Here is a 14238-nt window from a genome sequence, read left to right on the forward strand (position 1 = left end):
GTTTGAACAAGCATCACATGCTTAGAACAAACTTGTTTAGCCAGGTGCCAACAGTTTTGTCCTGCACATTTTTTTCCCTCTCTTTTTTTGTGTTGTTCGAATACACACAAAGGAAATAAACAAGTGTATAACAAATAGGTGTAGTTTTCTGGGAGAGATACTTCATTAAAATTTCAAGTGTGCCAATACTTTCAGCCATGACTGTATGTGTGTGTGTATATATAATAATATAGCATATATATATATATATATATATATATATATATGTGTGTGTATATATATATATATATATATATATATATATATATAAAATACACTTCTGTTGAAATTATGATTTCCACAGTAGAAGCATATATTGTCATTGTGTACTGAATCCAATCTAAAATGGTATCCAAATTATTTTTCCCTTTGTTTTTCCATTTTTCATCTGCTGATAAATGTGGAGTGGTGAAGAATGAATTATATTGTGACAAAGACCAGAGGAAATATAATGGTATTTTATTAGACTCTTTTGTTCCCAGATTCCACAGGGTTCAGCAATATAGCATTTGCCTCTGCACTGACTTCCAGCAATATTGCAATGTAAAATTTATGATTTCCTAAGCTTTAATTACAATTGTATTATTGAATAGGATCAACATTTTCCTTTACCCATTGTCTGGAATTTAAATGATAGAGATGAATGTATTAACACAGCCTCACCAATGGAGACATATCCAGAAATAAAATATAAATAATGTCGAGCCATTATTCTTTTTGGGTGAATATGTAGTGGGTTTGCCATATCCGGTAGCAGTTACTTTCAAGGTTACAATACATTCTTCACATATTATGCCATTTGTAAACAGTATGATGATATATTTTTTTATATTTGTAATATTTCCTTTTCCTCTAAATTTCCTTTTTATAACTTTTTTAGGCCAGTGTGAAAAGGGAAATGTATATCTTGATATGTTGGGGATTAAATAGTTATTAAATAAAAAATAGATTTGGTATTATTTAATTCTGTGTCATTAATCTAATAAAGCTTTATTTTCAGTATCTATTAAACAGAGAAAAGGAAGTACTGCACTTCATATTTGTAACTGAAATAGTTAATCTATATAGATACTAGTCTCCGCATTCATTTTCAGCTCCCACCCTTTCACAGTAGTTTGAACAGCAGCCAAGTACCCTGTTATGGCCAGAAATGGCATCCTCTGGCATAAATCTAATTAAGCATGGGCAATTTAATTAAGGTATTGACATGCTTAATTGATACCTAGGCGACAAGACCATTTTCATAACCGTTTTCCTTGAGCCGGCTGCTTAAGAAAAAGAAAGAATGTCTGTGTAAAAATGTTATGTATTCAGCTCAGCCTTGCCATCCCCGAGGAGTACTTCTTCCCACTTACCTTGATTTAGAGCCAACTTGTGTTCTAAGTGGAGATCCATTAAATGGGTCTGATGTATGCCTGAGTCAAACTTGCATCAACTTCTATTATGATCAATAGCAGAATATTTATTTTAATAAACCATTATACTAATTAAATGAAAAAACCTTCTGGGAAAACCTGAGACACTTGGCAACCAGTAAAGAATAAATCTCTTTTGATGTGGTGTTGAAAATCAAGTCAACGCTGAAAGACCCCAAAGCAGAACATGTATCATGAGTATGAGATGTGTGGGAGGACCACAGCAAGGTTAATGTATGCACAGGAGCACACGCGGACGGCCTTTCTGGAATTTGCCATCTATTGCTGGCAGCTGCCTATATGATCAGCCGCAGACACCTACAATCCATAGAGATCTTTTTACAATCTTGATGGACATCATGTTATTATGGAAGATGGTGGTTCAATAGTAGATGTGAGTGAACGTATGCTCACAGAGGTTGGATACGCAGCTGATTTTCTACCACAGATTTATAGTCAATGCAAAGGGTGAAATCTTACACAAAATCCACCACAAAGTCCACACCATTTGTTTTGCAGTTAGATCCTATAGATCCTCCCTATGTTTATGTCCTATAAGAGTCACATTTTTAATACCTTTCTCTCATAGTTGCCCTAGTGTTCACATATAGCTTACACGTGCCATCTTTATCGCTTGTATAATCCTATTACTTTTAGATTTTTGTCATCTAAATAAATTCAATGACTCAGACTGGTTTAGGCCAAGCTTGAGATGACATTGACCGACAAGGAAGGCATCCTCATCCATAGCAAAAGCATTGCTCCATGTGTTATTCTTCGATCTTCCACATTTTATTCAGCACCTATGTTCAGAAGTGAAGCAGCGTTACTTTTAAGTAAAGGACACATAAACCTTTGTGTCCATCTTTGAGATAATTACAATTAAAACCTACCTTGTGCACTGCTCTCCTTGTTATAAAGCCATTGTCTACATCTCAATTAGATACAAGAAATGTTTGCTATACAGTGTCCTCCTCCATTACAGTTGTTCTCATACAATTCCCCCTTACTGCAGAGACGGCCTCTTTGTCCTCCCGGCGTGGGCTGCCCACCTGTTTTATACCATGACACCTTACTTTTAAGTAAAGGACACATAAACCTTTGTGTCCATCTTTGAGATAATTACAATTAAAACCTACCTTGTGCACTGCTCTCCTTGTTATAAAGCCATTGTCTACATCTCAATTAGATTCAAGAAATGTTTGCTATACTGTGTCCTCCTCCATTACAGTCACTCTCATACAATTCCCCCTTACTGCAGAGACGGCCTCTTTGTCCTCCCGGAGTGGGCTGCCCACCTGTTTTATACCATGACACATACACATGATCTTATTCTCCTCTGTCTTTTCACAGCTTGTTATTCATTTTATTTAATACAAATCAGAATATTTCAAACAATGAAGCTGAGAAGTAAAATGCCATAGTTGATATTACCAAGAACTTAATTCAGAAGGTTTATGATTCTAGGAGAAAGTGACATTGTCCAGTGATCCATGGACTCCATTGGCTTAAAGTGGGGTCGGTTGGGTTGCTGGTAAAGGGTCTGAACAAAGCCTCTGATGGCAGAATGACACAATAGCCATAACTGTAATCTGAAAAAGTCAGTTCTATCAAGGTATCAAATGAACTATCAAGTAATGTAAACAATAAGGAGCAACAAAAGTCAGAACAACAGCCTTTGTGTGTTTTCTTTTCTCTTCACACCGCCCCACATAAATGCTCTAAATAGTCTGAAATAGTCTGAAATGGCATCGATAACATTTCCAGCTCAACTCACAAAGAGCCAGCCCTCACACAGCTACATTGGTGGAAAATGGAAAAAGCTTCAAGTCTCAGTAAATGCCAAATCAACAACATTTTTAGTCAAAGATCTAAACTTATTAAATACTCAAGTATAAAAAAAAAAATCCAAGTTTGGTATTCCTAAAATTGTACTGACCTGAGAGCGCCATGTTAGGTCACTGTCACTGCACAATGAGTGCCATGAGCACAAGCCCCGAAGGTGGGGAAGCCGCGGTTTTCCTCCATTTCACTGCACTTGGATTTTTTTCAGTGCATTAAATATGTCATTAAAAACTACAACTTGTCCTGCAAGAACAAGCCCTTGTATAGTTATTTTGCAGAATAGTCGCTGCATTTTTGTATATACCAAACTGTAAATTTCCTACTTTATTCACTGAAGAGATAAAAACGATTAATCTTCTCGCAGTAAATATTGGTAATTCTTTTATGTTTCCCGTTGCAAGTTGTTAGAAAGCGGCTGTGATATACAAATAACCAAGATTTCGCTTATTACGCACTTGTTTACATGAAGTTATTCCTCTTTTAATAGGAAACCAGAAAGAAATCCAGTGTTTATAATGTGGGGAAGGAAAATGTGGATCACATTGCGGACAGAATCCGAATTCTTGTAGCCTGTAGCTGCACATTTTTATTTAATGTTATTAAAAAGAATCAATTCCATGTTGTAATGAGATTTTCCGGGAAGTTTAGTGCTCTTAGAATATCTGTAAGTAAGATTGTATAAATGCGTGTTCTCTACAGCGGGATTGTCATGGCGTTGTGCGTGACCCTACTGGCTGCTATTGATCTGGAGCAGATGTCTGAGCGCCGTATATGGGGGACATTGTGCACAAACCTGTGATCTGATCTGTTCTCCTGCAGCTCTTACTGTGAGATCTACTTTATTAACTTTTTAGGGAGTTTTTTCTTTTGAGTTGCATACTGTCTATAATAACAAATGTTCTTGGGTTTATAAATCAATTGCCACTCTGGTCTTGGTGTCTATAGTTGGTTGCTGCAACAATCTATGGGACCAAGAAAGTAACCGCTGCAGTCACGCCCTGTGCGCAGTCACGCCCTGTGCGCAGTCACGCCCTGTGCGCAGTCACGCCCTGTGCGCAGTCACGCCCTGTCCGCAGTCACGCCCTGTCCGCAGACACGCCCTGTCCGCAGTTGTCCTGCGGTGCATATAATGACCGGAACCTGTGGACAGTGTTTGTATATTGGTATTGGTATAACAACCACACCACGTCTGAAGAGAGGGGAGCGCTGGGGGTCCTGTAGGGTTTGCTCACATAAATCTGCAACTTAATTTGATTTGCGGTGCCGACTTCCAAGCAGTTTATGCTGTTGATTTTCACATTAGATTTCACTCCTCCTGCAAATCTGCATCGTTTCCTCAATGAAATTCACAACAAAAACTGAACGATTTGGTGATTTTTTTTTTGTGCTGTAATATTAGTAATGGAAAATTAGTCTCATGGGGACATAAACTGAAAGGTGACTGAGGGCATATATGTTATTGGAAATCTTGAAGTGGTTGTCCCACTTTGAAGTTTGTTTGTTTTTTTTTTAAGTTAAGTGCATGTATTTTTAACTTAAAATCATTTTTGAAACAGGGTTTCATAAAAAATTTAATTCAGCTGCATGCAGAGTGATCTAACTGAGAATCCATAAGTCAGACTGGTCTTATGGTCAGATAAGAAGTTTTTAACTATTTAATCTGTTTTCTGAGTTCCTTTCAGCTGACTTATGACCACTAACTACACTAAAGTCAATGTAGAAGGAAACAGCCTGGAGGTGCAAATAGTGCAACATTTTTAATCAAACCCAACTGCATAAATGATTTTTAGTCCCAAATACCTACATTTAAGTGAAGATAGAAAATGTACGCGGCTCCTAGAATGAAACTGCTAAGACACCTTTACTCATTACCAGAAACATTACATTCTACAACTACAGCATTTGTGTTGCATTACACTGCACAAAATTAACACTTGGTGAATGTGTGTAATGAATTGTAAGTCAAGTGTCCTGCACAATGTTATCCTATTGTCCAAAATGTCCTTAGATTTTCATAGTCCGTGATTTATTGTAAATGAGCAAAGTGCTTCAGTGCACAATGGGAGGTCAGAGAAACAAAAGCCATTTTAATCATGACAAAAATGCACTGACATAAAATCAAGCACCCTTCCCTGAACTTTTGTCTGTGTTGCCTCTGTAATGCTATTAAAGCTGCCATTTGTCAGCCTGCTAGAGGTATTTATGAAATCAATATACAGTCCTAGAGATTTATGGGCAAAGATTTGTAAGCCAGGGGACAATATCTCAGTAGAAACCAGAATTAATAACATTTACAAGCAAAGTGTCTATAAAATAGATGGGTTTGGTCTTCGAATTTCAGTGACATAATATTTAAAGAGGACCTTTCACTTTTAGCGTGCTTAAGTGGCCAGATCATGGGATAGTGCCTGCAGAGTGGATTAAAGTGTAGTTTTTTATTATTTTCATTGCTCATCTCTGTTGTGGAGCTATTAGTGTTCACTTTGAAAAGTTTAAATTAGAATTTTTGATACGTCTGAGGAAGTGTTGGCAGAGATTTGTCTCTGGGGCCGTGTACTTTTTTTTAACTGCAAGACTTTGACCAATCATAAGCAGGTGGCATCATGAAGGGGAAACAAGAACACACCTTCATAGCCATCATTACACAGAGATTGTTCTACTATGTGAGCAGTGAAATTATTGAGCTCTCTCAGACAACGTGTTATAATGTTCGAATCACTAAACAGGCAGAGGGCAGGACAAGATGCCCTTCTTAAAGAAATATAATATTACAGATTATGGGCACTCCATTCTGGAGATGGGGGTCCATCAAGGGAACTAGTCTGATTGTTGCATGTGGAACCATGAAGGAATTTCCCCCCTAATATGGAGCTATTAAATCTGTCTCCTTGGGTTTTGTCTTTCTCTGGATCAACAAGTTAGACTATAGGTTGGTCTTAATGCACTTGTCTCTTTTCAACCTTTAAGTTTGTTTGTAGTCTGTCATCATGGAAGAAAGTAATTTTTGAACGCAAAATTGAATGGAATTGAGTACGGATGCAATGTCTCATGTGGAGAGCCCCTGATGTGCCTAAACAGTGAAATTGACCCACAAGTGACCCTATTTTGGAAACTAGACCCCCTCCAATGAATTTATCTAGATGTTTGATGAGCACCTTGAACTCCAAGGTGCTTAATAGAAAATTATAATGTTGAGTCGTGAAAATAAAATAAAAAAAAAATATTTTTCAACAAAAATGTTATTTTAGCCCCAATTTTTTTTTCACAAATGTGTAACAGGGGAAAATGAACCTTAAATCGATCTCCGAGGCAAGGAAGGCATATGCCTCCTCCGCTGTATACAGTGATTGGGACTAGTGGGACATTTTTTCATGTATGTGGTGTTTGTGTGTGTACCAAATTTTATTCGGGTGTGTGTGTGAGTGCTTGGTGTAAACTTTTTTTTATTTAGAAAAAAAGAAGAAAAGAATCTAAAAATAAAAAAATAAAAATAAAAAATATCTAAAAAATTTAGGAAAATAAAAAAACAAACTTACTAAACGGACGTCAGTAAAAACAAAATTACTGAGTGCCCGCAACTATCTGACACTATCACTGACTGTATTCAGTAAAAAATGCTGTAGTAGACGCAGATTACTACAGTATATTTTTTCTGTTTCTAATCTAGTCCTATCAAGTAATCAACTTTTTTTAAAATTCTTTTTTCACAACAAAAAAATGCCCAAAACAATCGGAGGCCGAACACTGAAGTGCGTCATTGATCAGCGCTCGACGGCTGTAGGACGCACACACGGATGTGATTCTTTTTGTCCACACTATCTGACACTAAGCCTAAATAAATTCAGTAAAAACATACTGAAGAGGATGTTAATTACTACTGTATACTTTTTCTGTCCCTAATCTAGTCTTATCAACTAATCTAAATTCTTTTTGATTCTGTTTTCACACACACAAAAAAACAACAAACGGTGGCCGATCACTGATGTGCGTCAGTGATCAGCACTTGACTGCTGTAGGACAAACGTATAGATGTGGTGAAAAAAGGGATAAAATAGGGGAAAAAATCCTTGCCAGAAGCGAGCATGGATGCTAATCAGTGATGTGCGTCTGATCAGAGGCTTGGCGGCTGTAGGATGCACACATGGAATAGTTGACAGTGGGGGGAGGGGAGAAAAAATAGACAGAGACAAAAGAAATCCTGGAAAACAGTGAACACGAGTGCTGATTAGTGATTTGTGTCACTGATCAGCGCTTGGCAGCTGCAGGACGCTCATACTTGGGTGGTGCAAAGGGGGGGATAGGGGCAAAAAAAGTTATGGAAAATAGCAAGCACAAGTGTGGATCAGTAATTTGTGTCACTGATCGGTGATTGGCAGCAGAAAGAATAAACTGCCAAAAAACAAGCGGAGGAAGAGGGAGAGAGCGGGATTGGTGTGGCTTAGGATTAGGAATGGATCAGGGAAGGATCAGGATTGTCTTCTCTTTTCTGCTATCATCTTCTTTCTTTAGCAGCAGCACCAGTAGAAGTGATGGTACAGGTTTGAAAAAGTCTGTGGCGCTACAAGGTCCAGAACAGCTCAACAGAACGACGCAGTCACTGTAGGGTCGGATCGCGTCTGTGCACCCTGATTGCTGTGATCAACCTCATCATATGATTGCACCAATCAGAGCTGTCCCTGATTACGCTGTGGTTGCTAGGCTCCAGCCTATGATCGGTACTCTTGCCTGAAACAGTGAAAACTCTGTGAAGGGCTGTTCAGAATTCAACACCCAATCACTGTGATCGTAGTTGCTGGGGGACGTCGCCAACCCCCCCGAAACTAGTGTGGTGCCCCTGAGGGTTCAGTCGCCACAGAGGTACTGCACCTCCTCCTGAGGTGTGGTGCTCCACCATCCAGGTAAGGTGGAGACACCTGACCACCCTCCAACACCTGCATCCCACACAACATAGTAGTGGAGCAAAGCACCCTTTGGTGGCTCCCTGCTTGGAAAACGAAGCGTGCTGGGAGGTGGGTGGAGTTTAGTTTGCACCGAAAGAGCGGGAAGAGCGTAGGATTGGGTCAGTTTGTCACAGGAGTCTGACGAGGTCAGTCTGTGAGAGGAGATCCCCGGAGTGGGATGGATGAAGGAAGTGCTGCAGCCGACCTCAGTGACCTGGGTCCGCTGGCACAGGAAAGGAACATTGATAGAAAGCCTGACTCTCCATAAGAAGGAAAGGATTAGTACGGAACGTGAGGAGAAGAAAAGAACTAAGGATTAGGGTTAGAGGAGAACCCTTCCCAAGTTCTAAGCGCAAGGCCGGGGTCCGGTCCCCGAGGTTGTATGGATACTAATGGTCCTGCAGCAGACACCGAAGGAATAGAAGTTGTCACCACTTTATTCCCACACAAGACTTGGGGGCACAACAGCAACGTGAGTGAGCCGGGACTAGGTAGTAAGGAGTTCCCGAAGCAGGCTACAGCTGTCTGCCGTACAAGTAGAGTTCATAGGAACATCTGACAGGAGGAACTCCAGTGTAACTCAGTACTGTGAGCACTTCACCAAAGGCGCAATAAGGGAGACTTTCAGAAAAGGCACATGTTGGCGGAGTGTGGAAAGGAGTACTTCATCTTGCCTGGAAGTTGGCTGAGCTCCTGTCCCGGAGGACCCGGCACGGATTCGGGTCCTTGTACCACAAGAGACTGTGAGTAAAGCTTTGGAACTACATGCCCGGGTGTCCTCCACTTATCCCTGCGTCAACCTGCCCGGCACTGCTACATCCCCTGCGCCTGACACTACACCATCTACGTGTCACTTCACCTAATCTGCCCTGGGACTACAGCCCTGCCTGTGGAGGGCTATATCATCATTGCTGCACCACACCATCTGTCCCAGAGGATCTGTCTGCAGCGTCAGCTTAACATCTTCATTGCCAAACACCACAGGTGGTGTCACGACTCATTCATTCATAAACTCTAATCATCATAAGCACACTGAACATTCCCCTTTTACAATGGGCGCCCAGGGCCATGGGCCGGGTCCCAGCTGCCGTGACATCTCCCATTGAAGCTCATCGGGCCCGGTACCGAGTACCCCCAGAGCCCTGGGAGGGCGACCCACTAGGACTCCAGGTGTTCTGCTGTGAGAATTAGCAGGCATTTTAATGCGATCACAGCAACTGCCACATTAACCATATCACTTACCCATAAGTCTAAGGTGTGTAAGTACTTAGCAACCTGGACGTATGGATACGTCTAAGGTCATCGCCTACTTGTTTTCCCAATGTATCCACTGAAACTCTCTTACTTGATTGACAGCTCTGGCTTTCTAGGGCCAGAAAAGGGCAAAGATAGATGGAAAACACATATGTTGGAAGGTGCACTAAATGGTTGTGTGCACGAGAGCCTCTGCTTGGTGTGAACAGTCATTTGTTGCTGACAGGCTTCCTTTAAGGCTGTGTGCCCATGATAAATTTTTGGAGAGTTTTTGACACTGCAGATTTTCATTGCATCGAAAACACAGCTTCTTATAGTTCCAGCAGAATACATACCCGGTGTCATGTACCCGCTTCTCAGCACGGGACTTGGGGTTGCGTCTGCAAGGGTTAATTGATTTCCTCTCACTCAGTCCAGCATTCAACCTCTGTTCTATGCTGCAGTGGGAGTATAAATCACACCGTGACACAGACCACACACCCCGCCCATACACGCTGCCACCACTCACCGAACACACGGGCGATGAGTCCCGGAAGTACTACTACTACTATGTGCCAATCACCAGGAGCAAAGCTAAGGCTATGGATTCTTTAGAGCAACAATGTTCAGACTTATTAGTCTTAAGCTTTAATATAAAAGGTACAGTGCTTACAATAAAAAGGATATAAAAATGGAAATAAAAAAGTAACATACAAATATGCAAAAACAGTGATAAAATAAAAGGGAGTAAACTTACAGATATATCGAGCTTTGCAGTCTGGTACTCAGTCCCTGAGGGAGGGGAAATATGAAATGGAGCACATCAGCTGTCCATGCTGCCCCCATATGTGAACCCTTTTTCTTGTGTGTAGGCCTAATTTATAGATTTACTCAGGGATCAGGTTTCTAGACCAGCCTCTCATGTTAATATTCTAATTGCTGGTTTGTGACTAGACCATGGTTATTTTACCAATGAATACATTATTTTTCTCTGAAATTCTTTGTGTAACCTTTCTCATAGAAAGATAGGGTCATTCCTCAATTGGCAACTGTCTTCAAAAGAGCTGGAAGGTGTGAAATGTTTCCACTTTGTGGTTCTCAGTAAAGCCCCCTGGTGAGATTGGAGACAGGAGACTGCCTTCTCAGGATAACATAGGTCATGACCTGTGTAGAGAGCTACAGTCTAAGGACAGATGTTAATTTACTGCTGGTCATACATCCATACATTTAAATATTTCACAACACCCGACTTCTACTCGAGTCTATAAGCTTACCAGGTTTACCGTGGCAAAATTAGGTGCCTTGGCTTATACTCGAGTATATACGGTAAGTAGAAAGTGTTATTAAAGAGCTTCTCCAAGCTAATCCTTATATTAGTGATGGAACTATGGAGAAAGAGTGTGTACTATACACTTAAGGGGGTTTTACACTAAGCGATATCGCTAGCAATATCGCTAAAACGTCACTGGTTTTGTGACGTTATAGCGATATTGCTAGCGATATCGCTATGTGTGATACTTACCAGCGACCGGCTCCCCCGCTGTCCATCGCTGATCGCGCGAGAATGTCCGGCTCCATTTCTCGTCGGGCGCTTCCTGCTGAGACTTCCTGCTGTGACGACGAGCGACGCTGGAGGCGGGCAGGAGGATGCCAGGATCGCTGCGTGTGAATGGTAAGTATCGTGCGCTGCGTCGCTGCTGAATCGCTGTGAGGTCTTTCTGTATGAAAGCTCACTAGCGATCCTGACCGGGTGGGATCGCTGGTCGGATCGCTGGTGCATCGCTAAATGTAAAAGGGCCTTTAGTTAGAATTATGTTCTGTCTGTCAGTTTGATTAGAATCTCTTCTGCTTCTCTCAATTTTCTTTTGATATAAATTTTATTACACACTAATACAGTATTTAAATATGCATGTGATCTTTGAGCGTTTAAACAGGGAAAAAGTTACCAAAATTTTCATTATTTTTGTGTTTTTAATTAAAAAAATACAAATCACTGTCTTGTTTTGCTACAAGAATATAGTTCAATGTTACAAAAATAAAATGTCATAATTATTTGATACATAAACATTTTACAGAGTTAGGGCAAAGTTAGATGGCCATATTAGTTACTCAATGATCATTTGAGTCGATGGCCAATCTGAGGATTGTGATCCCTGCACGAGTATTACGGTCATCTCAGTATTTTGAAATATATGTTGGTCTTAAAATGACAAACAGGCCTTTATTACTTAATTGATATTCCTCACCGTATTCAAGACCTCAGCTTTAACCAGAAAATGCCTCAGGAAACTCTTATTTTTCCTGAAGTGTCATTTTTTTGTTGTTTCCTAAACATTTTTCCAATGATTTTGACTGCCAGTGGTTTTTTAGAAGGTTTTTGTGATGTATTTTTTACTAGGATTTTCCTGTTTTTTTTCACTACATTTAACAATGAAGAAACCATTTTTTCAAAGCACAAACAACAGCAAAACTCTACAAAAGATGTTCAGATATCTTCCAAGCGTCACTTGAGCTTTCCATTGGATTGTACTGTAAAGTACACAGTGGGAAGAATGGTCTGCTCACGTCTTTAACTGCTTGGCATTTTTAGAATCCTGAATAAAAAGACATTCCAAAGCCTGAACATATGCACAGCAAGGTATTTTTTGTTTTTAGATTTTTCAGTCAGTTTCCATCTGATAAAGATGTCACAAGAACACAGAGGAAGCAATCATGGTCTAAGCATGAGTACAACAGTGAAAGATATGCATCAACAGCAGGAGAGGACACATAATGAGGCACACAGGTCTCAAAACATACTGTGATTGGGCTGTCATATAACTGGCAAAGGTAATACCTATGTGATAATGGGTCAGCTTACAAACACGCACCCATAATTGTCCTCTCCTACTAGAATGATGCCAGCACTGATGTGCGTTACAGCACAATGCCTTCCTCTGGTAAAGATAGTGTGTGTGAGTGTATGTGTGTATGTCTGCACGCAAAACGAGACTGAAAACCTGTGCTGTAATTTTCCAAATGACACGACTACAGGACTTGTTAGAAAAGCCAAGATTAATACACTTAAAAGGAGTCTGTCCTCAGGCTTTTGCTACTTCATCTGAAAGCAGTATAATGTGAGTAAGGAGACCATGAATTCAACGATGTATCACATAGATTACTGGATGCAGCATTTCTGAAACAATCAGAGATTTTAGATTTAGCAATGCAGCAGAGCTGAGGAAGCTAGCCACACCCACACCACTGCTTTCTTTGTACATAGTCTATAGACAGTGAGCTGCTCATCACAGGAGGGTGTGGTCTGACATGGGCTCCACTGCTTTTGTGCCCCAGCAATGATGAGCTCCTGATGCTAAAACAATCATTGCAAATAAACAATATCATGGAGCGTGATAACAGAGGCTTTGCTGAAATCTGTGTTCTAATCCCTACAGCATGCTGTCTTCAGATTACATAGCAAAACCCTGCTGACAGATTCCCTTTAACAAATCTGCTCCTGTTCTTGCTGGACATGACCAGCTCAGGCTCTCAGACTCAAATCAATGAAACAAGATCTTGAAAATAATCAGAAATGTAAAGATAATGTATTAGAAAATGTTCGTTGTCTAATAAGAAACCAGCACTATTATTCTTTTTGTATATAAAAACGGGTGAATACTATGTATAAATGAATGACTACTTGCAGAAGAAATAATAAAATTTCACTGTCATATTTTGTATTTTCCAGAGATTTAAGTGAAAACCAATTACAAGGTCTCTCTAGGAAAGCCTTTCGTGGAATAACCGATGTAAAGAATCTGTAAGTATATCAGATAATGCTCATTTCTTACACCTAATTACTCAGGTTAAGTACGATTTCTGGCCAGTAAATGTGTGGGGTGCCTAATGTATTACATGGGTCTATAAGACTTACGGTAACTTATGCCGCATGTGAGTCAGACATCAGACTCCACTGATGGAGATGAATGTTCTCACTACAACACCAAAGGCGAATGGCAGCTATATTTAATATAAGCTTATGACATTGGGTTTTTTCATTGATACTAGATCTCTCCTTTAAATTTAGTGTATACTCCTATCATATTGTGAAGGGTTGGATTTTTTATTTTCAGTGTCTTTGGGAAAAAAAAAATGAAAGTGTACCTTAAGTTATGCAGAAAAACTATGCAAGCCTGTGTCCTAGCTGGGGAGCCGGTGCTATACAGTCACATTACATTGTCTGGGGCCGGCTCTGTTCTAGATACAGAAGCCTAAAAGACGGAGCAGGATCCGCTTCCTTCTAGTGCATAGACATGAACAAGCCTGCAGTGTAGACCACGGCTGGTCCATACTAGCATGTAGAAGAGGAATCTGCCATGAAATGCGTGCATACTCCTGTACTGTGAACTACACAATTGGATTCACACTAATACAGTATCATGAAACCTTACAGTACTAAAGGCAGGACAGATGGACCAGGTCTATTACTGTACATCTGTACATTCCAGCCATGCACAGTCTTTTTTGGTCTGAGGGCCACATTGTTATACTGAACCAATCCAGAGGCTGCGTTAATAAGTATAGGGGTATAACATTTTATGACATCGATTTGTTTTTGGTGAGATATTGATGCTGTGTATTTTTTTACACCAAAATTGCAAAATGCTATAGTTCCAGCAAAGTGGATGGGATTAACAGAAATCTCATGTCCACTGTGCTTTTCTTTACTCACCGCAAAGTTACATGCTGCTAGTGCTTAAATGTAATTGTGGGGGCCCTATTGTTGC

At 40.2% G+C, this 14238-nt stretch overlaps 1 protein-coding gene across 2 annotated transcripts in view; it reads left to right on the top strand.

The window, feature by feature from the left end:
- SLIT3 (slit guidance ligand 3) overlaps positions 1-14238 on the top strand; it is a 1050869-nt gene that overhangs the window by 578324 nt on the left and 458307 nt on the right. For both annotated transcript variants that reach the window (XM_073573732.1, XM_073573731.1), the window contains exon 5: positions 13200-13271. In XM_073573732.1, coding sequence (XP_073429833.1) covers positions 13200-13271 — 72 coding nt within the window. The remainder of the gene's footprint in view (positions 1-13199; positions 13272-14238) is intronic.

Source organism: Dendrobates tinctorius, unplaced genomic scaffold, assembly GCF_039654945.1.
Source record: "Dendrobates tinctorius isolate UK_male_01 unplaced genomic scaffold, ASM3965494v1 ptg000036l, whole genome shotgun sequence".
Lineage (NCBI taxonomy): Eukaryota > Metazoa > Chordata > Amphibia > Anura > Dendrobatidae > Dendrobates > Dendrobates tinctorius.